The sequence below is a fragment of the Trematosphaeria pertusa genome (assembly GCF_010094035.1).
Source record: "Trematosphaeria pertusa strain CBS 122368 unplaced genomic scaffold BU26scaffold_6, whole genome shotgun sequence".
NCBI lineage: Eukaryota > Fungi > Ascomycota > Dothideomycetes > Pleosporales > Trematosphaeriaceae > Trematosphaeria > Trematosphaeria pertusa.
Window position 1 is genome coordinate 1,727,849 of NW_022987217.1, and position 25,566 is coordinate 1,753,414.

The following is a 25,566-nucleotide window of genomic DNA, read 5'->3' on the forward strand; positions in this document are numbered from 1 at the left end:
AAAGAGTTCTTAAAAGAGAGAATAGAATAGAAGAACTTACTAAAAAGTAGAAGTTTAATATAATATTAGACTACTATAATAAGTAACTAGAACTATAGTATCTTATTAAGTAGAAGAACTATACTATAATATAGTAACTAGCGTTAGATCTAAAGAGTTAGAATAATACATTACTAAGATTCTATACCTAGCACCTAGATAAGCTAGACCTACCACAATAAATAAAAAGGCTATAGACGCTAGTTAGTCTAAATTTTTTATTATTTTATAAGCTATCTAAGACGTATAGCTATTTAGAAGAGAGGTACTATTATAGCACTAACCTATCTACGCAGCTACGTAACCTTAGCTATCTTAGCGCCTTAGCGTAGTAGATATCTTCTCTACGCCTTCGCACCTTTATAGCTTAATATTATATAACTTATTATATACCTCGAATTCTTATTTCTTATCTACGCCGTAATATATAAAAAGATAGAAATATACTAAAACTATATTAAAATTATTACTTCTAAATATATAGAAGACTTATAATATATAACTTTATATAGCTAGATTATTAATATATATCTATAGTTAGAGAAGAAAAGTCTAAAAAGAGTTTTTTAAAGTTCTATCTCTTATTACGCTATACCTAGAAGAGCTAGCTCTATAGAAGTTTTCTAGAAACCTTTACTAGGTTATAGATACTATATACTATAAGTTTTATAGATTATTATAGAGATATAATAGTACTTACTAGAAGAAAAGTAGATTTTTTCTTAAAAGTTAGTTAAATATGTATAGCTTTTAAATTACGTAATATATCTTAGTGCAACTTTAGTAGCAGGTGTAATACACTATAAAGAATATATATATACATTTTTATAGAAAAATATTAAAGTTTCGCTTAGTTATTTAAGAAAAACGGGTTAATTTTCGTTAATTTTTCTTGCCAAGAAATCGTAGGGGGTTCGCCCGTGTAGGGCTTTCGCCTATAAAGTACGTTACTCTTCTAAAAAATCTTATAATAATTAGATCTATATAGAGCTGTATAGCTTTAAAAGTAGTAGTAGTTAACATGTTAAAAGTAGGCGTTAGATGAGCCCGAGCGCTAGATAACTAATTACGATACTAGGCTAGTAAAACGTGGGGACAGACACCACGCGTCGGGTCTTAGTGAAATGTTGTGCGTTACTCTCAGGAAATAGCTCCTCGGATTGTGGATCACTCGTGGGACTCTATCGGCACAGCCCAGGTTAGAGGAGTCGAAGTGCTTTTGTGGAGGTTGAATTTCAAGATATCCGGAGCCATCACCTATCGGGATGACGAGTTAGTCAGCATTGAAGCTTTGACGCCTGAGGCTCGCCGGCATTCTAGAAATGTCTGAGCGAAGCTTCCACAACCGTCCGCTCCTCTACCATTGAAGGCATAAGATGGCTTCTCCCATCATCAGGAATACCCCATGACGCCAATCCGACGACTTTTCCTATACCACCGTGCGCAATTGTCGCATCCACGCCGAATCCCTTTCCACAAAGCCTGTCCCAACAGCCCCTACTACCGAGCAATGGGCACCGAGATTAACGCCTCGAACGCTCCCGCGCAGCGTAACAATGCGGCTCCAGCAGGTCCCGAACAGACTGCGCAGGGTCCACTCCCCCTTCCCGAACCGCCGACGGACGGCGCAGCCATCGAGCTCGACGTGAGCAGCGGACAAGGCATCAAGCTCGATCATCTGGGGCCCATGGTCGTCAACCGCGATGGCACCCTTAGTCGCATAGCCAACTGGGAGCATATGGCGGACATTGAGAGGCGGAACACACTGAGGATACTGGGCAAGAGGAACCAGCTGCGGATGGAGACGCTGAAGGCTGCAGATGGAGACTCGGCTGCGCGGTAATGCACACGACTTCTCTAGTCTGCTATATAGCAGCACCTTGCAGCACCTCTGTACGGTCGTGTTATCTAGCATGGTATGGGGATGTGTGGGAGTCTGAATGAAGATGCTGGAGCTTGAGAGGATACCGAGAGATCCAAGCCATTGGAGGCATGATACCCACAGCAAAGAACTTTACAGCATGTACACTAGAATGTACAGGAAAAAAATATTAAGATATCCTGCAGTCACGCGCTCGGTCCTGCTTGCAAGGTGCGCGTGCCCAGAGTGACGTCAAGTTGCACCACCCCGCCGCCGCCAAAAGCTCCAAACTTCGCAGCCTTCCGTCCCAACCTACCTCGAGCGACTCGCAGCGGCCTTCGCACGTCACCACCGTCCCATACGCAACTTAGTAGTATATCGAATCAATAAACGCCTCACTATGGCCCCTACCGAGACCAAGCCCGCGGGTCCAAAAGACCAAGACCCCGCAAAGCTGCCCGACGAAGGCCAACTCAAAGAGGCGGCTGCGGCGGCCGAAAAAGCCCTCGCCGCGCAGAGCATGGCCAACTCGCTGAAGGAGACCGCCAAGTCCATCACCGATTCGAAGAAGCGCGAGAAGATGCTCACAGACGCGTATAACAAGGAGGTCGAAGCCCACGGCAACAGCAAGAAGGCCCGGATGCTGCAGAGCGGCGCGTTCCAAGGGACTATGGGCGGCGCTGGCATTGGTGGTGCCGTTGGCATCGGGGTGGGTACGGTAGTTGGCACGGTGGTTGGAGGATTGACAGCTATACCGACGACAGGGCTGGGTGCTCTCGTTGGGACCGGTGTCGGCGCGATACATGGACCCTTCATCAAGCTGGGGTCGCTCGCGAGCGGCGGCGGCAAGGGCGAGAAGAGCAAGAAGGGCGAAGAGAATAAAGAAAACGCGAAGGAGGCCGCTGAAGGTTCGCCGGACGACGAGGACGCTGTGCCTGACCCCAAGGCATTGCGGCAGGCTGCGGATGTGCTGGCCGAAGAGAGGGCGAAGCAGGGCCTCGACAGCGAAGGCTCAAAGCAGGATCAAGCCGGAGCGGGAAATCAGAAGAAGAAGCCAAGGAAAATCGAGATACGTTCTGGACAGCAGCCGGTCAAGACGCAGTGAAGTGCGATCCAGACGAGCGGTCCAGGTATGATCCCCAAAATGGAGTACGCGGCGAGCAAGCGAGCCTGTTATCACCATCAGCAAATTGGAGAAGGGCACGGTACGGTCGGCAGGTAGGCCCCGAGGATTTCGGGGCCTGGAGCGGGAGGAGGCAATGACTGACTAACATTGGGGGATATAAAGTAGGCTGGCCGTGCACGCCATGGCCGGCTATTACATACGACACTTGTCTGCGAACCGGACAACCTATCCCCAAAAGGGCGCATATGGTTGGGTCATACATATAATAAGAGGATCGAGGAAATTGGCCGAATCGTCCGGTGTCGTTCAGCATTGGGAGCCTCGCGGGGCGGAATGTAAGACGCACTTGAACGAATGTGCAAATGAGGGCCAGAAGATAGTTATGGCAAATTGCGCTCCTCGGGCGAGTTGTATCGGATTGTTCGGTATCCTCGCGTTTCTCTTCTCCTCGCATCCCTTTAAGTTTCAGTGCTCTTCGTTCTACTATCCTCTTCCACTACCATTCCGCTACCTCCACCCCCTCTTCCTCCACCCCACCACACAGGCTCCTTTCTCTTCTCCACCTGCTCCTCACAATAACCCCTCAACTTTGCCACCAGTATCGGCGCCTCCAACGTCGTCTCAGTCTCCAATCTCTCAAGCAGCTCCTTCAGCTCCTCTCTCCCCAGCATATCAACATCCCACTGCAACCGCTCAGGCAGCTCCCACTCCTCCGTCAGCGTCCCCGCCTGATCCGCCAACACGTACTCGGCAAGAAAGCACTGCAACCTCACGCACCGTCGGCTCGACAGGAACGTATGCAGCACCGTGCCTGCAACATCGCGCTGCTTCCCCGATACATACAACACTGTCCGTCCTGTATGCCCATCCCGCTCAAAAAGCCCCCACACCTGCCCCGCTGTACTGCTCAACCGCGTCGAATCTGGAAACGCGTAGATCGTCAACTCCCGTGCTCCGCTCTCCAGCCCCTCCAGTAGTTCCCCTACAGCCGCCGCTTGCTGCGCATCCCGCGCACGGCTCCAGAAGCCCCGCGCTGCCCGCAAGGGCGCGAGTTGCGCTTTGATGTCTGAGAAGAGGCTGGGAGAGATGGGTTGCAGCATGCGCCGTTCGCGGAGACGGCGCAGCGTTTGCACGAGGTCGCTGGTTTCGGCGGAGGTGGTGTGGCGGCCCAGCGGGAAGCAGCCGAGTCCTGTGTAGGAGTCGCCGGAGGGGGAGTGGGAGAGCGGGTTTTGGGCGTGCAGGTGCGTGGTGGAGTGTGGCATTTTTGTTTCGGGGTGGGGGTGTGAGACTGTTGGACGGGATGCCTGGGTGGGTTAAAGGGTAGTGCGGGAATGTCTTGGGATTGGAGACAAAGAAAGCGGACTTGTTGAGGGACGTTCCGTTTGCGGTTTCAGTGTCGGACTACGCTCATGCTTCCCTTTACCATCCCCATACTGAGATGTGCTCGCGGAGCCTGCAGCCCCCGCGCAAATCACTGCACATTACACTACCCCTATCCGCCCGGATCCATTCTCCACCCTCGATTAGCCACTTCGCCAGCCAACACACACTTCCTCCCCCGCCCGACATGCTTCACTCACTCTCACCCTTCCTCCCTCCCATTGCCCCATCATCACCCCGTAAGAAACTCCCCAACAACCTCCATATACCTCTCGCGCTCCTCCCAATGCGGCATATGGCTCGAATCCCCGTACGTCACCCATCTGACCCTGGGAATCTTGTCGAACCACGGCTTCATGCACACATCCTGCACCTCGTCGTAGCGCCCGTTCGTGAGCAGCGTCGGCACTTCGATGAGATGCGCTTGGGACCAGCCCTCCCAGTCCTTCAGCGAGCCAGTGATGTGGAACTCGGAGGGGCCTTGCCTGTGCGAGTATGAGTTGAGATATCGCAGGGCAGGGAAGAAAAGGAGCGGAGGGACTGAAATACGGTACGGTACGGATATGAATGAAGAGCGGAAAATGCGCGAAGCGTGCGTGCAAAACGAGAAAAAGAAACCACACTCACATCGTCAAATACGCCGTCGGATCCTCCCTCAACGCCCCCATCGTCCTCTCCACATCCGCGGGCCACTCCTCCAGCCTCAGCACATGTCTCCTCATCCACACCCCACTCGCCCACTGATACCTCTCGCTCTCAAAATCGCCCTCCCTTTCACACTCCTCAATCACCGCGCGCACATCCTCCGGCAGCCCCCCTAGCAACGCCCTCGCCGCCTGCGCATAAAGTCCAATATCCGCAGGCCCGCTCGCGATAACGACCCTCCTCAGCCCGCGTGGCCGCGTCGTCGCATACGCCCCCGCGAGCAGGCCGCCCCAGCTGCTGCCTAGGATAAAGAAGCCGCGGTCGCGCAGGTCGAGGTGGTCGATCAGGTTGTCCAGCTCGGCGATGAACAACGCGACGGTCCAGAAGCCCGCATCGCCCATCTTTTCGCGGAAGTGCGTGGAGGCGCCGCAGCCGATCTGGTCGTAGAAGATGATGGGTATGCCGTGCTGGGCGTGCAGGTCTGTGAGCGGGGAGAGGTAGGCGTGGGTGGCGCCGGGCCCGCCGTGGAGGGCGATGAGTGGTGGTGGGGTAGTGGAAGAGGAGGAGGAGAGGTCGCCGACGATTTTGTACCATGTTTCTGCTGGTTTGTCTGTGTTGGGGGCGGCGAAGGGAATGCGGCCTTCTTTCACTGGGGGCGCGTTTTGCGTAGCCATGTCTAATGTGGTATGAGTTTTAATCCCCCGCGGAGAATTATTGGGGACGAGTGGTGCGGTGTAGTTGGAGTCCAAATCGAGGAGGGGATGCTCAAATACGCCCGTCCGAGCCGAGAGATAGAATAGATGGGTGGCACAGTCGCGCAAACAACCTACATACGCCGCAATATATTAATTTTGCGGTTTACCCGCCAAGGTGCTTCACTGTGCAAGGATGAAAGGGTAGTAGTGCTGACGCCGGTGGAGACTCGACAAGCTAGGAAGTTCTGCGAAGAACAGTCAGCCAGGGCATTCCCACACAGGATAGTGATAACTGGCTGGACCACGAGAACATGCTCTCATACGTACGTAGTGCACCTCCCAAATCTAGTCATGAGACGCGACGATTTTTCCCTAGCTTCTTCTCCACTGATCAAGTATGCCATCACGACACGGGCTGGTATACCTGTAAACTGTAAAAATATCCATTCCCATGCATTCATCATATGCTACATACAACAGGGGTATACATACAAGCCAACTCCCCCCTGCCTCGCTGTACTCTTCGCATCCAGCCCAAAAATGTTCACAGGAAAAAGTCTAAAGCCCATGTACGAGCCCCTAACTCCAGAACTCCCTGCAAAAAGACCCCACAATGCTGGAAAACTCGAGCCCGTCGCCTTTACTCCATGTCCATTCACTGGTTAAACCGCCAACTTGGCTTCTCGCATTGGCCCCATTCCTCCGTCACCTTCTTGATGCGATCAACCATCCATCCGCTTGTCCAGCTGTCTCGTCCCTCTCTCTTTTCAAACTTCCTGCCCAGGCGCATCGTCTTGCCAAGATGACACTCGCCATCGCCCTTGGGCGTGTACTTCCATTGCACACAGTCTTCTGTTCTCTTGCAGACCGATTGGCAGTGCTCGGCACTGTCGGCGGCGTCCTTGATCGTTTCGCCAATCTTGTCCCAGTCGATGGTGTCTCTCCTCAGGTACTTGTCGCCTTGGGCTTTTGCACGTCTTCGTAGTCGGGAGCTTGGTGGCTCAGGCTTCGAAGTGGGCGCTGGCGCATCTTTTGTCTTGGCCTCTTGCTCCGCCTTTTCCTTGGCCAGACGCTCTCTTCTACCCTGTTCTGCCACGATTTTGGTGTCCGATGATATATTATCCCAATCCTCTTTCTTCTCTTCCAAATGCGGCGATATAAACTCCTCGAAAGCGTTCCGGATAAGGTACGGCACTTCCCAGCCATACTTGTGGGTCCAGTTCCGCTGGAAGCCCCACAGCAGATCGATCTCGTCGGCCGTCATGTGGTGCCACGAGACAATGGGCGCGCACCAATGTCGCTTCGTCCAGTCAAGTGTGCTCGGTGTCTCGCCCTGTAGGAGGGGAAAGGCGGAGTAGAACTCGACGTGCGACTCGGTCATCGCATTCGCTAGAACCATATCGCCACAACATTCCTTTCCTACTTGCGACTCCCACTCTGAGACATAGCGCTCGTTGTACGATTTCGCATACTGCCGGAGAGCGCCATTGGAGAGCAGGATGCCCGGACCTCGCTGCGCGTATTTCGTAGAGCCCTGGAACATGGGCGCGCCGCTGTAATACGGGATGCGGTAGTCCAGTCTATCCATCCACTGCAGCAGATTGGTCCAGCTCAAGCTGGTATCTGCCTCGATGAAGATGTAAAACTTCTGGTGGGGCCGCATCTTGTACGCCTTGTATACCATGGGCAAGAACTTCCACTTGTCTAGCGCCTTGGTCTTGCCGGCATCCGGTTTGTACTCTGGGTCCGCTTGTATCTTGTCATACTCGCGGAACTCGTCGTTCAGCGTTCTGCTAGTATTCGAGACGGAGTCGAGCGCGTCGTGCACCGTGAAGCCGTCGATTGTGCCTGCGTGGTCGCTGAAGATGGCGAAGTTGGGGACGCATGAGAGCAGTGTGAGGAGTTGGTTGGGGATCTTCTCGGAGATTTCTGCCTTGCTGGTCTTTACAATAACCATGACGTTCGGCGCGCCATGAACGTCCTTGCAAAACTTGGTCGAGCCAACGGGCGTGGGCGAAGGCGAGGCGCTCGCAGCGGTTCCGTTGCTTCCGGATGGGACGGGCGCTGCGGTCTCTTTGGGCAGCACACTGCCCTCTTGCTGCCCCTGGCCATCTCCTGGTCTGCCTTTGCCACCCTCTCCGCTCACAGGCGGCTTGCTTTCCACAGGAGCGGGTGCAGCCGTCTCCTCAACCCCATCGGCCCCTTGTACCGTTGTGGAATCGACTCTGGCGGGCTGCTCCGCATGCGATGAAAGCGCAGGCCTCGGGGTGGGTATAGTCTCTTGTGTGCTCTGCGTGGTGCTTTCAATGAGGGGCTGCGGGATCAGCGGCTCTGTGAGCGGTTTGCCCTTTGGAGGGTCGTGACTGATGATGGGCAGCGAGGGCGACGCGAGCTGGTGCGGGAGGCCAAAGGTCCAGAGGAAGCTCATGAGCGATAGGGAGAGCACCAAGACGGCGACGCGCGAGGGCGTAATGGGCGGCATTGTGGCGGGCTACTCGTCGCGTGGCGGTCGAAGAGGAGAGAGAAGGGCCAGAGGGCTACATCGGACGCCGAGTGCTAGCTTCTCATGGCGGGACTGACGAGCGCTGGGCAATTGCAGCTTGGGTGTGTTGCGAGTGCAGGAGACGTGGGCCATGGCATCTGCCCGCTTCCGCTTTCCGTCTTGGCCGGGGCTGGTGCGTGTGGCGCTTGCGTAGCCTGGTGCCGTCTGCTGGCCCAGGCAGGCCTCCGGCCTTTGAACGACGTGTTGGCAGATGCAGCATTCTGGCCTAGAGAAAGAGGAGGAGAGCACGAATTATCAAGCGAGCAGACGTGGAGTGGTACGGTTAAGTACTGTCTTAACGTGGACTGTAACCAGCCACTTGGCGCCGCCATTCGGCACGCGACACCAATATCGACCAGATGAAACGGACCTTGGTTTGCCATAGCCGGCCGGTCGCATATCGACAATGCCATATCGCAATTCAATATTCGCATGGGCGCCATTATTGGCCTCTTATGACAAGAGGGCGCTCGATCATGGCATGCGCTCCGCTGTCACCAGCCCTTCACGTCGTTCTCCCACCTCAACCCCTCCCCCATCCAAACCTTCATGACCCAACAGCTTACCGCTAGATCCCTCCTCCACCCCTCTCGCCCTACCGCCTCACAAACCTCAAACTCTCCGGGCCGCGCCTCTCTCGCGACCTCCCTGCCCTCGCCGTCCTCCCAAATCCCCTTCCTCACGCAGAACAGCAACCGCCTATCCCACTCTTCGTTGGCGTGGTATCCATACTTCTGCATGCGCGCCTCGTTCTCCGGGTTCAGGCTATCCTTCTGCGCGTTCTTCGTAACATGCCATACCTTCGTCCATTTCCCGCCCAACAGGCCTATCCCCGATTCTATCTTTATGCGTCCGCCGAGGGTGCTGGAGCGGTGACCCCGCATTTCGAAAACGTAGCTGGTCATCGAGTACATCGTCGCGTCTTCGTCGTATCGGATTTGCGGCCCGAAGAAGGGTGCGAGGTTCGAGGAGGGCAATGAATGCGCACGCGATTCGTTCGGCATCAAGCGCCTGATGCTGAGTTTCCGCGGCCGGCCGCTCCGCGAAAACTCCTGCTGCAGTTGGTATCGTGGCAGAGTGCTTGTCTTGGTTGTGTATACAAAGGGCGCCTCGAGCCGGAAGCTTCGCGCCAGCTCGTCGACGGGCGCATATTCGGGAGGGAGTTCGAAGGGGGACGCGAACGGGTCGTGGAAAGGAGGGACGCCGGTCGTAGCGGGGGCGGTAGATATAGGTTGGAGCGCGTTAGCGCCCGAGGATGTGGAGGCCTGCGATGAGTGTCTATGATGTGGTGATCGAGGACTCGTGGGTGTTTTCGCTTCGCTCTTCCTCGCCCTTCTCAAAAGACTTTCTAGTGGGTCTTCCTCGTCGTCTCTTCTTTGCGCAACCCGATAGCTATCGGGTAGCCGTCGCTCGCTCGAAGTAGCGGTTGGAGAGTATGGGGGTGCATCCATTACGTCGTCGAAGCTTGTCGTAAAGCTTGGTCTAGAGCCTGAGCACCGGGTGGGTAGATGTATAGATGTACCGGATGTGTTCAAGAGGACAGCGAGAAAGGTGAAGCCATCCTCCTCGAGGACTTCGTTAGGGTAGTGAATTTAGTGCTCGATTCCTATAGAATAGTTCTCGTCATCCGCGCGGTTTTCGAGTGGCTGAGCTGCGAGCGATGTGCGAATGCATCATCCTACTTTCGGTGGTGCGCCAATATGTACTCGCTGAGTGGGACTCTCGTCGGAGGCGGAGTAGGTCAGATGATATGGTGCGATACATGAAGTCGCTCAGCTGAATGGCGATTTGCGAGCGTGCGGATATCGGCACGAGGTGGGGTAAAGCTTCGGATATGCTTCCAAGGTTGTTTGCAAGCACACCGTATCAACACCATGACGATTGTTACAGCAGGCATCCCGAGCTTGTATTGCCTAGCGAAGTCATGTATAAATAATCGTACTAGGTGATCTGTGCCTTGTTGATGGCCTCGTCTTGTAAACTGGATCTGTACTTCCTCTGGCCTGGTGAGAGAGTTGATAGGAGGACAAGCTCTTTTGTAGCATTATTGTATCCGCGTGCTGTCCTCTTAAAGCTTCATATAATATGACCTGTGCAAGATTGAGGTCCCTTAGGGGCTCCTGCGTACGTGCTCTGTATTTGTGTCCCTGGTAGCGATTTCGCACATGCGTGAATCAGGACCCGGTGCATCGCCTATCCTAGAGTTCTTCAAGGCCGTTTGTATTAGCCAAAGTGTTCTGGATTGCCCCTTGAAGCACCCTGGGCTACCCTCTGCACATGCCTACTAATCTATACTCCTTGCCTTATCTTAACGGCCTTCAGGGTGCGCTTTTCATGCTCCAAGACATCAAAACCCTGAGCAAGAGGCCAGCGGATCCGCACTCCGAAACTAGAGAATCGGGTCTATGTAGAAGACGAGGTGCTTAGCGAGCGAGCGATGAAGCAGGAGTGGGCAGAAGATACGGCGTTTTCTCGTTGCGTGGAGTCGGCTCCGCCGGTCGCCATTGATCTGATACCTCAAAACTCCGAAAGTGAGCCGATCGTCATCGCGAGGGGCGAAGGTAATGATAACGGGAGCTAGTGAACTATGAATGGACCGACGAATTGGAACCTTGGAAGCCAGATATTGAGAAGCCGGTCTAGTCCTTTTCTAGCTAGGTGGCTGTGAATCGCCTTAGTACCGATCAAACTCCAGGGATTTATCTCAACGCTCATCGACCTTCCTCTTCTCGTCAGTGTCGTTGTAACAGTATATTCGTATGCGAAGCCCGCGGCGTTTCCCTTCGATGACGTCGCTGCCCGCAGCAGTCCCACCGGAAGGTCCGGCGGCCCCACGCCGCGATCGAAAGCACACTGATTCGAGCGTTGTGAATACTCACTGCCATTATAAAGACTCCCGCAGAATTAATCACCACGCATTTCCTGACCTAGACCACCCTCACACGTCTCCCACGAAATCTCTCCGGCTTTTGCCCGCTTTCGACGCTAGGAGCCGTTGTCATTGGGCGGTATGCAGTGCCGCTTTTCGACCTTCACCTAAACCATCATGGTGACGCACTCGTCCTGACTTTTGCACGACCCGCGGCTCCGGTTTGCTCCTTGTTTTTCGCAGCCATCGCACCAATTGATACGCTGTAGTGGAGCAATGTTGATGACATGCATCACCCCGTTCCCCAATCCCTACAGCCCCTCCCGCGGAAACATGACGAATGATTAGCCCAGCAAGGTCTTGATAGCACGGCACATACGGTTGCGGACTTTAAGCTCTGAAATAGAAGGCAGCCCCGCATCAACTCGCGATAATCGTTGAGCATACTCGCACAGCTATCATGGCGCCCGCGGAACCAAACGCAAAAGTCTTCCAGCAACAAGGCGAAGAACCGAACTTCCCGGAAGAGCTGCCTGGATGGAAGGGCTATATTGAGTGGGAAAAGGTCTGATTCTTACTGAATAACCTCCATCGACTCGACTAACTACCTCCGAGTACCCCGAGAAGAAGAAGCAGGCCGCCGAGGTCCTTGCGAAGTATGACTTCCCCGTTGTAAGTGGCATCCCGCGTTCCCATGTCCTCGCCATATGGTGTCACTCTCAACACCCCACTCATCGCGTTTCCCTCTTTCTTCTGTCGATCCTTGGATGGGAAAGAGACACCAGGGCGGATTTTGTCGCACTTGGCTGACATTGACAGCCACCGGAATTCCAATTGGCGCCACTGCCCAAAACGAATCCGATCCTTGAGGGTGTCCGCTGGAAGTACTATCACTATGCGATGGGACCCACACTGAAAGATGTGCCCGATATTTCGTGGGAGTACGTAAAGAAGGAGAAGAGTTCGGATATGATTCATGTCCTACAGTTCCCATACAATGGTGAACCACCCAGAGTGAGTAAGCATCTCCTGTTGCTTAGCAGGAGGCTAATCGGTGTTTAGGATAGACTGGTCAAGGCGCGTGTTTCTCTTGCCACACCTGGATGATGTCAAACTAACCCTTTCAGACCGAGATCACGCCCAACGCAGACCACTTCGTCCGGAACCATGGCGGAATCCCTGAGATCGACGCTGAGCAGTTCTTCCTCGAAGTCGAGGGGCTCGTCAATAATCCCAAGAAGATCACGCTCAAGGAGCTCCAGGATGAATCAATCTTTCCTCGCATGACGAAAACGGTCACGCTGCAGTGCTCTGGCACCCGTCGCATTGAGCAGATCCATGAGTACCCCGGCGATGGCGATGAGCTGATCAACGCCCCATGGGCTGAGGGCGCTATTGGTACCTCGGTCTGGACTGGAGTTAGCCTCAAGAAAGTCATCAAGTACTGCGGTGGTCTTAAGGACGGCGGAAAGCACGTTGAATTCTTCGGCGCCGACACATACTTCAAGAAGGGCGCCGTCTACAACTACGCCGTCTCTGTCCCTCTGAGGAAGGTAAAGGTCCACGAAGTGATGCTGGCCTGGGAGATGAATGGCGAGCCGCTTCCAAAGATCCATGGCTATCCACTCCGCGTCGTCGTCTTCGGATATATTGGTGCACGCAGCTGCAAATGGCTGTACAGGATCAATGTCATTGGGGAGCCCAGTCTGGCGCCCGTGCAGATGAAGGAATACCTCTACTACTCACCCCAGATTGGGAAGCATAACGCCACCTACAGCAACGGCTTTAGCATTCAGACCATGCCCGTTTCGAGTGCCATCATGACGCCACTCAACCATGATCAGATCATCCATGATGGCACGATCAAGCTGACTGGCTGGGCCTACAGCGGCAGCAGTTGGCCCGAACGAGTTGAGGTCAGCGCGGATGGCGGAAGCGTCTGGTATGAGGTTCCGTACGATAAGATGAGCAAGAAGTATTTCCATGCGTGGAGGGTTTGGGAGATGGAGATGCCGGTTGATGCAGAGGGTTGGATAGAATTCTGCGTCAGGACTTGGGACGAAGCTCTGAATGCAAGTGCCCTGGAGCAATTCCCGTTGCCGATGCTATGTGCTGACCTTGCTCATAGACGCAACCTACGTTCGTGCGGAGTGCATGGTATGCGGTGTCCTAAGCTGGCCGGGCAATAGATGCGCTAACCGAACGCAGGAACTGGGACCTCCATGTTACGTCGTCATGCCAGTATGTAGGCCCTGCGCAACAGTTGGCGTAATATTATAGCGAGTGGCGCTAACTTCTTCTAGTCGCATCAAGGTCTATAGCATAAACAAGAGCAAACCCATGACCGCGCGACGGCTCAAGCAACTGGAGGAGCATGGGCTACCGATGATCCCGATCACGCATCCGATCGAATTCGATCTTGAGACTGAGGAAGAGTATATGCGCGCGATGAAGCTGAGGGAAGGCCGCGATCCGGAGGAGTAAAGTCAGTACGATTGCTATTGAGGTACGCAACTCTTGCGGCAGAGAATTCTCTGGATCTAAGGGCTCCCCGCACTTATAATAGGATTACTCCTACAGCTAACTATGTGCCATTGTACGCACCCGCGAAGGCCTCCAGGGTGGCTGTTACGTTATATCCGGAGCAATCTCCACCGTGAGCGCGCAGTTTCGAAATGAGCGCCCGCAGGGTTCCACTTTCCTTTGCACAGAATGCATTCCCACAGCTCCAGAATATTCTTTGCTCCGCATTGCCAGGTCTGGTCGGCCCGACTTGACCTATGGGCTTTGGTGAGTCCGAGACACTTTACCCGAAGCAGCGTCCAGAGCTACCAGCAGCTACCTGACTGCCCAACCATAAGCCACCGAAAATCGTACGAAACCGCTTCTAGAACGAAGTAGCTCTCGGTACCCCACGATTACCCCAGCACGTGGTCGCGGCTAATGTTGAACCTGCGACATCGGATGTTCTCGATGGCGCAAACCCGTGTTCATGCATCCACTTTACCCCAGATTTGCGCTTTTTCCGGCAGGAGCCGAGAACATTCTTCCGACTGTGGAAGAATCTTCCCCAGCCAGGAAATGGACCGAGCGGCCTTAACTGAACTGGGGTGCAGGCTCCTGGCTGATCATGATTCAGGGTGCGGCTCTTTTGCAGACGATATGCGGCTGTGGTTCAGATGGGCTCGGAGCCGTGGATGGCGGATAGCGGCTACTGTTATTTTGCCAGTATGCCTCGAGACTTAGAGAGGGTGATGCTCTCATGACCCCTTTGCTCTCCTTCATTTCATTCATATTGAATGGTCGCGGCCATAGTTTTGTGATTCTTTTCCGCACTTTGAACGCTTCTCCCGAAAACGGCTAGAGCAGTTCAGTTCCTGAACTCTATCGCAATGTACCCTTGGCGCCGTTTCAGATCGGCACACGCCTCTTGCGTGAGTGGCTCGGAGAAGGGCGTGAATTACACATCTCATCACCTCCGGTGTGAGAGGATCGATTCGACGGCTTCTCGAAGGTTACGGCAGGGACCATCAGAGCTGGCATCATCGAAGTACGATCATCCTCTTAAAAACTCGGATACAGTTACTCACGCGTCCCAGATCATGGCCCGGCACTACACCACCTCAAGAGGAAGAGGACGACTCGTATTCGAACGTCTTCACACCACAGCCAGAGCTCCGATATACACATCACGATGATGCGAAAGAGCCCTCAAGAAAACCCCAGCAATCACCAGCATCAACGCACCTCCAACTCCTCAGAGCCCCTCCGCAATGTCGACTACCAACATCGATGCGATTTACCACCCTCCTCCTCTACATCACACTCGCCCTCCTCTTCATCTCACGAACCGCAGCAGCACCACTCTCAAACTCCCACGCCCACCTCCACAAGCGACAAGCCGTCCCCGATAGGTTCGGCAACACAGGCAACGAACCCGCCCCAGTAGCCTCACTCCCACCCCCACAAACCCTCACACCATCCCCTACCTCCAGCCTTTCCGCCACCGCCTTCGCAAGCTCCACCTCCACCCCTTCCTCTACTACCCTAATGCCCTCCACCACCCCGCAGCCCACCACAACCGTAACCACCGGCTCCAACGGCAACGGCAACTCAAACCCCAACAACAACGGCGACGGGCTCGGCCTGAACCCGGGCGAAAACGGCAACAACCCGCCCGCCGAAGAACTCACGCGCATCGCGCCGCAGCTCAGCATGTCCCCCGGCGCGCTGGCGGGCATAATCGGCGGCGGCGTCGCCGTGCTATCCATCGTCATCGGCCTAATCGTCTACTTCTACCGGCGCGCGCGCCGGCCAGACATCGCAGAGATCCCGATCCGGCGCTCGAAGCTGGGCAGCCGGCTGGGGCGGCGCATCTTCGGATCGCCGTTGCCGTCGCGCTCGGGTTCGCGGTCGTCGTCGCGGCGGACGAGCGCGTCGTCGGCGCGGAGCGAGAAGAGAGAGAAGCAGATTGAGGCGGGGGCGGTGGACAAGGGGACGATTAGTAAGCCCAAGGCTGCGTGGCTGGAGAATGGGCTGTTGAGTGTGCCGCGGCCGGCGTTTGTGCGGGAGGAGAGGGAGCGGGCCAGCGGTGTGGATGAGGGCGCGCCGTGGGTGCAGGTCGATAAGGGGACGATTAGTGCGCCGAGGCCCGGGAGGCCGGCGAGTGCGGAGCCGTTGGGGAGGTTGAGTGGGATGGGGTTGGGGATGGGGTATTTGAAGTGAGGTTGTGGTGTGTTGTTTGTGGGTTTTTGTTTTCCTTTGGCTCGATACCCTGTTTTCGTTTGTGATGTTGTACTGTATGTAATCGGACCTTGTCGCGTCGGGGTACGCGGCTGGGATAATATGTACATAGTTTCTTCTTACTCTCGTTCAATTGAAGCTGAAGAGTATGTCATCATGACGCTGTTGGGATCCGCAAGCAACAATATGCCTTATGCTCTGACTAAGACACGGTTTCTCAAGCTGGGGAGGCAAAAGTGCAAGGTGTTGCGTGAGATTAAGCATCTAAGAGGCCGTGTACAAATTCATAACAACTCTCATGTAGCCTTCATTACTCTTCGGCGCACTCACTGTTTGGCATTACCATTGTACGCCAACAGGTTCGCCGATCCCTTCGGATCCTGAACACGTCCAGGAGTAGCCAACTCATAGACGCGCTTCTTCACGTCCGCAGCACTCATGGGGCCTTCGAGGCCGCGAATGTATGAAACGAGGCCTGCGACGTGCGGGGAGGCCATTGATGTTCCGGTCATGCTCGTGGTCGCACTGTCTGAAGTGTAGTACGAGGAGAGGATGCTTGTTCCGGGGGCGAAAATATCGACAGCGGAGCCGTAGTTAGAGCCCGTGGAGCCCTGACGTCTCACGTCATCCGACTGAATGTTGCCCACGCAGATGGTTTCGGGCGAGCGAGCAGGAGACACCAAGGAAGCGTCCCGATTCTCGTTGCCGGCAGCGACAACAGCGAGGACGCCCTGGTTCCATGCGGCAGTGACGGCGGCGTCCCAGGTTGCTGAAGCTGCGCCTCCGAGAGACATGTTGATCACTGCGTTGTTCGTACGGTTCTTAGCGACAATGTCGTTGACGGCCCAGTTGAAGCCACTAATCACGGTAGAGCTGGAGCCCGAGCTGCCCTCGAAGATCTTGACGGCGACGACAGTGGCCTTCTTGGCCACGCCGTACGTGGAACCGACCATTGTTCCAGCGACGTGACTTGGACATGCGTCAGAATCTATATCTTTGAGAAGGGCGGCAGAAGGGTACTCACGTGCCGTGACCTGCGTTGTCCGTGTTCTGGTTATTCACCGCATTGTAGCCCCAGACCGCACGGCCACCACTGAATTCTTTGTGGGTGATGCGGACACCGGTATCCACGAGATAGTTGAACATGCCCTGTCCGCCGCTCTCGTCGTAGACGTAGTCGACTGCGCCCTTCTGGCGGGAGGAAATACTTGCGAGACCCCATGGAGCAGCGCTTTCTGTTGCAAATATTAGCGCAATCGATTTTGCTGCAATTTGCGGATTCTCACCCGTCACAAGCCCGAGAGTCGTCATGATAGTGTCCATCTCAACATTAAGAACCTGGTGACCATGTTAGTATCTTTTCTCCCCACATCTTTCGCGTGTTTGCATACCTCAGGCATGGCCTTCAGTTCTTCGATGGTAGCCGCATCGAAAGAGCCGGAATAGGCTTTGAAATCACCGAATCCAAACTCGCGCTCGATTCCCCCAGTCTCTTCGTCCGCAATATCACGTCGTGCAATATTGCGGGCGTGAATCTCGCGGACCTTGACCTTGTGGGCCGCGATAGTCGCAATATCAGCTTCCGGTGTCAGTTGAATGATCCATTTTCCAGGAATCACTTGGCCAGCCACGGCGGTGGACACCGGAGCAGCCTGAGCCAGGAACGGCACCGCGGCCGCTGCGAGAGCGAGGAATCGAGTGAGGAACTGCATGATGGCGGAGGAGACGAAGCGCGAGCGGGATCGACTGGCTCGGGCGAATACCAGAGATGCGATAGCCCACCGTACTTATACCTCCTCAGCTCTCGATAAGCACCCATGATCCTTGGGCCTGTCAACATGGTGGAGTCACTTCTGAGCGCCCCATCCTCCGCAATAGCAATAAGCATCTCTTGCCCTTTCTTGTGCTGTGCGACCTTGGGGATTCGTTCCGATTCGAACTGCACATATGAGGCCAAGGCGCCCGATAGCACTACCGGGAGTGATCAATTAATGCTGCGGCAACGAGCCATGACAATTAGATTATTGATGAGCCAAATAGAGAGGGAAATGGAGATGAGCTTGGGATGGGTGCGTGTCTTGGGGCTGAAAGGCCGGATGAGTGCATTTTATCCTGGCGTCGCTCCTTCCCGCTTTGGCACTCCAAGCGCTCGCTTGAAATGTGCCGAATGGAACCGTGGAAGTCTGCGTGTCTTGTCGTTCTTGGTCATTTCTTAAATCCTTCTGCTCGGGCTTTAATGAGCCCCTCACACGATAAGTGCTCGCGCGGGGCTTAGGATGCCAGGCATGTGAATGATCGGTGGAGTTGACTAGTACCCCGCGCGGTTCGAGGCCTGCTATAAGATCAAACGGTGTGGCCATAGACTTGAAACGCGATCTTCTCCCTGAAGAATGTAGGAAATTGCGCGCTCCGCAGCAAGGCAAAATGCGAGGATCATCCATCCCCGCAAAGAGCACGCGGCGCGGAGTTTACCGAACTGTATCGAGGACGGAACGAATATGAAGGGGGTACCCGAATACGGGCAGCAGCCAAGAGATGAATGTAGAACAGGCCAACTCGTATTAGTATGCACTCGGCACTCGAGAGTACAATACGGGGTAGAAGCCGAATGCGATCGCGTAGGAGCGTCGCTTCCAGGAGGCCATGACTGGCGGAGATTTCACTCATTGAATGGAGCGTCAAGGTCGACTAAGCGCGTTCGGACCTCCCTGGACAGCAAAGGACAGGTGTTGGTTGAGGCATCTCTTTGAGGCGCGGCTTCGGAAGCGCATAGTCAGTGTTTTGGGAGAGCAGATATACATGGAGTGTTTCCAATCGGAGATGATAGATCGTGGGTACGTTCTCGAAGAATCCGGAGAGCGCTTTGCGAATGTTGTGTGTCTGGGAGAGGTTGAACGACGCGTCAATGCTTCGATCAGACCAAAAGCTTCAGGACCCTAAACTAGCGGCGTATTACGTCAGCACGCCTCACCTCGCCCCTTCTGTTCCGTCAAGCTTCAAAGCTTCCTCCTATCTATTTAACCCATCTCACCGCTTTACCCTTCGAATTTCGACAAACTACCAATTGCTCGCCGCTTCTGTGTAACGCGCGGGAATGGGCGCCGGCAGACTAGAACACCCTCCTCTTTTTGCTGCATTTCATGCCGCTGGGACAGAGGAAATTCGGATGGAGACGGACCTTCCTCCCTGATTTTGCGCCAGGCTCCTCTTTCAAGGCGCGCCAAACTCGTACGCTATGGATTGAAGCGCGGCGCTCAATTATTACGTGCTTCGGCCTCGCCGCATCCCGGAGCCAGAGGAGACAGGAGCCCTTCGGATGAAAAAGTACGCCCAGGGAGATTTCAAGGTCAAGCCCGCCATTTCCTCAAATGGGCGTAAGGGTTTGCCTATGGGAGGAAGGAATGCCTATAGCCCAGTACTCCTTCTTTGTATAACATGGGAGGGGCACCTTTGTACCTCATCCTAGCGACCCCCTCTAAACACCACTCGCTCCGCATTATTCCCGCGATCGCATCTAGCCATCGTCCTCGTCGCTCGCTCACCGATCATGCCCGGCATCCTATCCTCTGTCGCTAATCTCGGCTGGAGAGCAACCTTGCGCAGACTCTTAGACCCTGACAGCCAAGTCATCGAACGCCCATCCAGCCAACGACCCAAATATGTGCACGTCCGCCGACGGACTATAGCGGGACGAAAGACGCGAGGATCCGCGTATCGGCAAACCACTGAGGTTGACGAGGGCGGAAAGAAAGTGAAACATTACCAGCGCATCAACGATGGAGGCCCGCTCGCTGAAGACGAAGTGCAAGAATATGTTACAGTAAAGAAATCAGTGCTCAAAGGGACAGGGCGAACGGTGCGACTGGCGCGCAAGAAGAATGAGAAGAGGCGGGAAACCAGGGAGTCTAGATTACGAGGCGTAGTAGGACTCAACCTCCCACGCACTTCGCTGGAGATTCCGTGTAATATTGTTGAACTTATACTAATGCACATTCTAAGGAATTCGCACGGTCAGGAGCGCGTGTAGAAGCTGGGCATAAGCGCAGTTCGGCGCAACGAAGAGGCCACTTTCATACTCAAGACAATCCGTCAAGTAGAGAGAATAGGAGAGCAAGGATGGCTAAGGCAGCGCAAGTACGAAATGCTCCGATACAGTCTCCGCAGCACACTATCAACCTGCGCTCCAGGAAAGCATTCTCTTCAAAAACAGCTGGAGCCGCCCCTAAAGGATCCGTCCCATCACGATCGCCTGGTCAGCGCCCCAGTCCGGATTCTCAAGAGACTGCCCATGCTATTCAACAGAAACGTGCTCGCGGGGAGCCCCATATAAGTCCTCTTACGGCACCAACCGGCGCTTCAAAAAGTCCACAGCACGACTCCTCCCAACGTCATGGAATGGACACCAACGCCGTGATCGATCATCCCGCCTACGTTGCAGCACAAGAGCACAAGACCCACACTCTACAGACACCTAAAGCTGCCACTAAACACCCTATCCACGCACCCGAATACGATGCACGTGCGGGGCCGAGCGTGCCCACGATAAGGCAAGTACCGCGTCAAGCATTCGCCGAAGAGGAAGCATCATCCCACGCGGAGAGTGTTGTATCGGCCGGAGGACAGGGGAGTCCAGTATTTAATCAGCCCGCATTGGATCCTTGCGAATCTCGCCGCTTTGTATTTGGAAATATGCGTGCCGCTCTTCCTCAGACAACGGAAGTACCTCCGGAGACTTTTGGCGGCGTAGTTCCACTACCCGAATCTATTCATGAGAATCCATTAAACACCCCGGCCCAAGGCCTCGGACCCGGACGCGTTCATGAGAATGCATTTAGTGCCATATTTCGGCAGCCACAACCCGCTGCTGGAAGCCCCTTCCAGGGTTCTCCGAATCCGGCGTTGATGCAGCCACCCGGCGGAACCGCCAGACATGTTCCTTCACAGGCAGGATCGTCTCAACACTCTTCTCATCATTCTGAATTCCAAGTACCCATGCAACATGGGCAGGTATTTGGACAGCAGGCATCCACTCCTGGCGGAAACCTCGGACAATGTCGCGCGCAGTCCCATACCTCGCATTCAGGAAGAAGCGTGCAGTGGTCCGCCCGGCAGGAACAAGTCATTGGAAATAGCACCGCGATGCAAGGTCAGAGTGAGAGGCGCAATTACGCCGCCATTCCGATGACTATAGGGAGAGGTTCGAAGCAGTTCCAAGATATGAGGTGCTATCTTGCGCAGCTGCAGCATGATGAGGAAGATGAGGCATCTGGTTGGGGCGGTTAATTTGCCTTGGATCCAAGACAGTATTGGCTAGGAGTAGAATTTCACAAACAGCTCGATCGTGCGGTCGCTCGTGAGAGCTTGGTACGAGAATGAAGTATTCCATCAGGTGTCGGAGACCCGCGTCATGCGCCCACTGATGCCTCCGCTTTCATTTATCTCCTAATGTCTATCCGTGTCCTCACTCCCCAAGATAATCCCCTTTTCGCTCTCGGTCAGCTTCCACACCCACTTCACGCCCTCGTCACCCTTTCGCCTTTTGACCTGGACATCGATATCGTAATCTGGAGCCGGCATCACGCTGGTCAAACGCGCCTTATCTGTTGTGGGCATCTCCCACTCCCCGCCCTTGGGTACCATCTCGAACCGCAGCATGAGCATTGCAGCGAAAGTCATGATTTCCGTGGTCGCGAAATGGCGCCCTGGACAAAGAGTGGTGCCGCCGCCGAAAGCGCGGTACGAGATGTTGTTCACGCGCGGGCGTGCCTTATCGGTGAAGCGGTCATGGTGGTATTCCGTGGCATCGGCGCCCCAGCGTTCGCGGTCGAAGTGCTGGACAGTCGAAGGCATGAAGATAGTCGTGTCCTTCTTGACCAGCCATTTCCCATCGAGGAGATGGTCTTGCATGACGCCTCGAATCCCGACGCCTTTGCCGTGAACGCGCATTGCTTCCTTGAAGACCGACAGCAAGAGTGGGCAGGACGCCTTCAGCGCCATCACGTCGAGAGTCCGGATCGGCGTCCCGTCAGCATCCTTCGAATCCACGACGTACGCAAGGACCTCCTCGCGGCACGCTTTGAGGATCTCGGGGTCGGAGAAAATATGCAGGACAAACCAGAAGGTCGTGGGTACCGTGTTCCCGAGAATCGCAACGCCGTGCCCGGCTTCGAGTTGGGCGTAGTCTCGCACGGGGAAGCCGCGGCTGATGTACCAGTCGTAGCGCTGGCGGGTAAGACCCGATGCCGTGACGTGGCCGCCTTTCTTGAAGAAGTCTTCGAAGACGGAGGCGAGGAAGTCGCGTGACTTGACGCAGTCCGGGGCAAGCCATTGCCCGAGACGACCCATCGTGAGCGTGCCGACGCCGGCGCTGTATGTCCTGCCCACAGTCAGACAGATCATCTACGATGGATAGGATGAGAATATGCTTACCAATAACTCTTGCGCACTGCTGCATCGCGATATGGATTCTTAGGGCCATATACACCCTCAGTCGTCGGAACGGTAATTATCTCCTTGATCCACTCAAACAACTTAATATTGATCTCGTTCGCGCCCTCCGGAATCCAATTTTCCACGCTCTCTTGAAGCACGTTCATCATAGTCCTGTTCATCTCATCCAGGAACTTCCCGGGAGCAAGCGCCTTGAACGTCGTACCCGCCGGACTAGACGCATTTGCAGGCCCAGCGAGCCACTTATCAGACTCCTCCTTCTGGACAGCGACCGCCGTTGGACTGAGATCGCATATCAGCTGCGAGAACTTATCCTCGATGGCCTGGAAGGTGCAGATCTTGTGCTCGCGCTGGACGGCCGCGATGAGCTTCGGGTCGTTGATGACGTAGAGACGGCGGCCCAGGCGACTTCCCGGTAGGCGCAGAGTATAAATTGGCAGCTTTCCATAGCGCTCCCTGCCACATTATTCAGCTACACGTGGGCGTATAAATGGGCCCGATGCGAACGTAGTCTCGAACCGTGCGCTTTTCGTAAATGGTGCTTACTTACCGGAGCGTAGTAAAATACCGATTATTCCGCTTCATTCCCACCGCGGGCGTGATGTACGGGATCGTTGTCTCAATCATCGGCGGCTCCCGCGGATCGTGTGTCACGTACAACAAGACACGCAGCGCGATGTAGACAGCCGCCAGCCCGCCGACGAGTGCGACAAGGGTAGAGTTCAGGCCAGCCATGGCAGTCCAATATATGAATTCTTTATACTGGCTCTGGTGTGGGGAAAAGATCAGTGTGGATGTTAGATAGATCCCAGAAGTCCGTCGTGGGGTAAATTTGTGCCTTTTTACAAGTGAAGGATCGCACGCGCCCCCCTTCGCCCTGCAGAAGAAGCTCGTCTGTGCTGCTGCTGCATGCATGCTGTGCCGCGCGGCAATATAGATTAGGTACGTACCGACGAATGCTGACTTTTGCCGAGAGGATGCACTTCCTATTCGGGAAGCTGGTAGAGGCTCGAAGCGAGAGCGATTGTCGCGGGTTTTGGAGGTGCTGCTGCAGATTTGTAGAGTTTTTGGCGTTGTACGCAGTGGACGGCGAGCTGTCAGAGGTTGCACCTGCATACTTGAGTTACCAGTATGGCCAATCACATTTTTGGAGGGCGTGTAAGCGCTGTCAACGGAGGCAAACACGCAGATGCTGATGACCTTAGAGATTACACAGGCTCGGAACCAACGGATAGGTATCGTGTACATTGATCCAAACAGTAGACGTGAACCAAGACGTCAAACTCCAATCCAAGCCGTATCCGCCAAACCGCCAAACCGCCAAACCGCCCGAACAATAGACCTTGACGCCACACCGTTCATATGAACGGAGCTCCGGTAAAGACACCGTCCAAATCCTTGTGCATCTTGCGTTCATGGTCGTTTCTCTTGTCCTTCCGTGAGAAACCTCGCACCGCTCTCTGACACCCAGCGACGCGACACGTGAAGTCTCTCATACCCTCATGGCTGCCTCGATGGTGGCGATCAAGATCAGGGATCCGCGAAAACAGTTTGTTGCAGTTGCCATAGGTGCATCTGTAGTGCGTCTTGGTTTCGGTTCGGAAGCAGATGCTGGAGCGCCTTGTGCGGGTACTAGTCAGCTATGTAGTCCTCGATCAGTAACGGCGTTGGCTTACTTTCTGCGTCGACTCCGCGCGATCGTGCTTGGCTCCACAGGAGAAAAGGACGTTGCATCGGACCTAGATGCTTCTCCTGTTGTATTTGGCTCAGTGTGCTTGTTGAGCGCGTGGCTCGGTGGAGACTCCGTTCCGGAGCGAGGATTGGATTTTGCTCTTGGCAACGGCGGTTGTTCCATGAGTAGCCAGTTCTGGGAACTTCCCCAGTCGACTGGTTCCCCACTTGGGAGAATAGGGCATCCTTGGTGCGTTCCGGCTCCTGAACTTGCATGCGGAAACGGACCTGGCGGGTTGATCGGGGTCTCGAAGCGATACTGGCGATCGGAGGGGTAAAGGTCCTGCGTGTTCTGAGTTAGGAGTGCATCTTGGTCCGGGAAAGTGGGCAAATATTCCGGTCCGGTTGGCATGTGTAATTGTGCAACTGGCATGGCTCCAAATGTCCAACTTCCGAGTGGTATGGCTCCAATTCCTATTAATGGCGGATGCCTGTAAAAAGCTGGATGGGGGCATGAGACTGACATAGACGTTGACGGTACCGTTACGTGGTGCCTGCTTAGCAGGGGTTGGACCAAATCAGTGCGTAGAAGGAGTGCACACCCAGTCACGGGGTCGAAGAATTGTGTACCAAAAATAGAACATTGGCAACGAAGAGGAAGCCAAAATGGATCAAAAAGTGTACCAATTGGTGTGCTATCAGGTGGGTATGGTGCTAGCCTCGGGGAAAGCAATAGGGAACAAAATAATGAAACTATTTTCGAGAAGCACTTACGCGCAGATGTCTCAACGGTGGCTTCAGAGAGGAAGCAGAGAGACATCGGTGAAGGAATCGTTAGTATAACTGCTTCAAAGAATATGAACAAATGTATGAGATGTCCGATCCAAAGATCTGATTCAAGGTAGATATAATCCATCGGACTGACAAACAATAGAATGAAGGGGCAATCTGAAGAAAGGGAAATTCCAGGGAGAGCAGTCGAACGGTTGAGCCGCATAAGTCATTGTAGTCGTGCCCCCATCCAGAGTAATTAGCCTGCGTTTTGTAATTAGCTAACCTTGGATTTGGACTTACCGCTGTCCAAATGTCGCCATCTCTTCAGCAGTCCTTGGGCCTTGGTCGGATGGACCAAATTCGCTAGGGTATGTGGACATCCCATCATTGTAAGTTTCCGGCATGACGGAATCGAACGTCATGGAAGGTCCAATGACATTGAAATCGGCAAAGCTCTCCAGGTGGTCGATAAACACGGGATCTTCGAATGCTCCCACGACTCCGTCCATTTCGCTGGGTAATATCGGTAGAGGAGATTGGAATGGGAAGTAGGCCTGGCTCCGGGGACCTGGTGAGGCAAACTTCGGCCTGCGCCTACCTGGCTGTTGGGGGAGATCGCTCTCTCGACGTGTACGATGGACTCAAATTTGACGGGCAGTCAGGAGCGCTGCGGGGACGGGGCTCAAAGACAACCTTTCGCATTGGGATAAGTCGAAGCAGAGGAGACAGGGACCTGTCCTTCCTTTTATCTTTCAACCTTGGTCGGCTGAG

General features: G+C 54.4%; 12 protein-coding genes across 12 annotated transcripts; 5 read left to right on the top strand and 7 right to left on the bottom strand.

Annotated features, from left to right (window-relative positions):
* Nucleotides 1–1,612: 1,612 nt before the first annotated feature.
* BU26DRAFT_411913 (uncharacterized protein) lies at nucleotides 1,613–1,864 on the top strand (the record flags this gene model as incomplete). The annotated part of the gene is made up of 1 exon (XM_033822948.1): nucleotides 1,613–1,864. A coding segment is annotated over one exon (252 nt), but the record flags the coding sequence as incomplete, so codon positions are not given.
* Nucleotides 1,865–2,127: 263 nt separating this feature from the next.
* BU26DRAFT_297025 (uncharacterized protein) lies at nucleotides 2,128–3,106 on the top strand. The gene has a single exon (XM_033821723.1). The coding sequence runs from the start codon at nucleotides 2,301–2,303 to the stop codon at nucleotides 3,003–3,005; it is 705 nt and encodes a 234-aa protein (XP_033685197.1). The 5' UTR covers nucleotides 2,128–2,300; the 3' UTR covers nucleotides 3,006–3,106.
* Nucleotides 3,107–3,484: 378 nt separating this feature from the next.
* Nucleotides 3,485–4,288, bottom strand: BU26DRAFT_564071 (uncharacterized protein; the record flags this gene model as incomplete). The annotated part of the gene is made up of 1 exon (XM_033833245.1): nucleotides 3,485–4,288. One exon carries the CDS (start codon nucleotides 4,286–4,288, stop codon nucleotides 3,485–3,487), a length of 804 nt encoding a protein of 267 aa, XP_033685198.1.
* Nucleotides 4,289–4,406: 118 nt separating this feature from the next.
* Nucleotides 4,407–5,968, bottom strand: BU26DRAFT_518624 (proline-specific peptidase). The gene is made up of 2 exons (XM_033828861.1): nucleotides 5,034–5,968; nucleotides 4,407–4,891 (listed from the first exon to the last, which is right to left on the bottom strand). The coding sequence occupies exons 1-2, from the start codon at nucleotides 5,723–5,725 to the stop codon at nucleotides 4,639–4,641; spliced, it is 945 nt and encodes a 314-aa protein (XP_033685199.1). The 5' UTR covers nucleotides 5,726–5,968; the 3' UTR covers nucleotides 4,407–4,638.
* A 204-nt stretch (nucleotides 5,969–6,172) lies between these two features.
* BU26DRAFT_483072 (glycosyltransferase family 31 protein) lies at nucleotides 6,173–8,228 on the bottom strand (the record flags this gene model as incomplete). Its single annotated transcript, XM_033825792.1, has 2 exons — nucleotides 6,173–7,898; nucleotides 7,956–8,228. The coding sequence occupies 2 exons, from the start codon at nucleotides 8,226–8,228 to the stop codon at nucleotides 6,402–6,404; spliced, it is 1,770 nt and encodes a 589-aa protein (XP_033685200.1). The 3' UTR covers nucleotides 6,173–6,401.
* A 499-nt stretch (nucleotides 8,229–8,727) lies between these two features.
* On the bottom strand, nucleotides 8,728–9,884 carry BU26DRAFT_297020 (uncharacterized protein). The gene has a single exon (XM_033821722.1). The coding sequence runs from the start codon at nucleotides 9,737–9,739 to the stop codon at nucleotides 8,783–8,785; it is 957 nt and encodes a 318-aa protein (XP_033685201.1). The 5' UTR covers nucleotides 9,740–9,884; the 3' UTR covers nucleotides 8,728–8,782.
* Nucleotides 9,885–11,479: 1,595 nt separating this feature from the next.
* BU26DRAFT_297081 (molybdopterin binding oxidoreductase) lies at nucleotides 11,480–13,755 on the top strand. The gene is made up of 7 exons (XM_033821724.1): nucleotides 11,480–11,722; nucleotides 11,773–11,829; nucleotides 11,977–12,171; nucleotides 12,285–13,229; nucleotides 13,286–13,314; nucleotides 13,366–13,398; nucleotides 13,461–13,755. The coding sequence occupies exons 1-7, from the start codon at nucleotides 11,618–11,620 to the stop codon at nucleotides 13,639–13,641; spliced, it is 1,545 nt and encodes a 514-aa protein (XP_033685202.1). The 5' UTR covers nucleotides 11,480–11,617; the 3' UTR covers nucleotides 13,642–13,755.
* A 794-nt stretch (nucleotides 13,756–14,549) lies between these two features.
* On the top strand, nucleotides 14,550–15,882 carry BU26DRAFT_564076 (uncharacterized protein; the record flags this gene model as incomplete). The annotated part of the gene is made up of 2 exons (XM_033833246.1): nucleotides 14,550–14,707; nucleotides 14,757–15,882. The coding sequence occupies 2 exons, from the start codon at nucleotides 14,550–14,552 to the stop codon at nucleotides 15,880–15,882; spliced, it is 1,284 nt and encodes a 427-aa protein (XP_033685203.1).
* Nucleotides 15,883–16,145: 263 nt separating this feature from the next.
* Nucleotides 16,146–17,612, bottom strand: BU26DRAFT_483078 (subtilisin-like protein; the record flags this gene model as incomplete). Its single annotated transcript, XM_033825793.1, has 4 exons — nucleotides 16,146–16,869; nucleotides 16,925–17,135; nucleotides 17,187–17,238; nucleotides 17,292–17,612. The coding sequence occupies 4 exons, from the start codon at nucleotides 17,610–17,612 to the stop codon at nucleotides 16,227–16,229; spliced, it is 1,227 nt and encodes a 408-aa protein (XP_033685204.1). The 3' UTR covers nucleotides 16,146–16,226.
* A 2,404-nt stretch (nucleotides 17,613–20,016) lies between these two features.
* Nucleotides 20,017–21,183, top strand: BU26DRAFT_564078 (uncharacterized protein; the record flags this gene model as incomplete). The annotated part of the gene is made up of 1 exon (XM_033833247.1): nucleotides 20,017–21,183. The coding sequence occupies one exon, from the start codon at nucleotides 20,017–20,019 to the stop codon at nucleotides 21,181–21,183; it is 1,167 nt and encodes a 388-aa protein (XP_033685205.1).
* Nucleotides 21,184–21,313: 130 nt separating this feature from the next.
* Nucleotides 21,314–23,204, bottom strand: BU26DRAFT_483082 (cytochrome P450). The gene is made up of 3 exons (XM_033825794.1): nucleotides 22,901–23,204; nucleotides 22,330–22,806; nucleotides 21,314–22,276 (listed from the first exon to the last, which is right to left on the bottom strand). The coding sequence occupies exons 1-3, from the start codon at nucleotides 23,083–23,085 to the stop codon at nucleotides 21,343–21,345; spliced, it is 1,596 nt and encodes a 531-aa protein (XP_033685206.1). The 5' UTR covers nucleotides 23,086–23,204; the 3' UTR covers nucleotides 21,314–21,342.
* A 346-nt stretch (nucleotides 23,205–23,550) lies between these two features.
* On the bottom strand, nucleotides 23,551–25,203 carry BU26DRAFT_297146 (uncharacterized protein). The gene is made up of 2 exons (XM_033821725.1): nucleotides 24,027–25,203; nucleotides 23,551–23,970 (listed from the first exon to the last, which is right to left on the bottom strand). The coding sequence occupies exons 1-2, from the start codon at nucleotides 25,016–25,018 to the stop codon at nucleotides 23,709–23,711; spliced, it is 1,254 nt and encodes a 417-aa protein (XP_033685207.1). The 5' UTR covers nucleotides 25,019–25,203; the 3' UTR covers nucleotides 23,551–23,708.
* Between the last annotated feature and the right edge of the window lie 363 nt (nucleotides 25,204–25,566).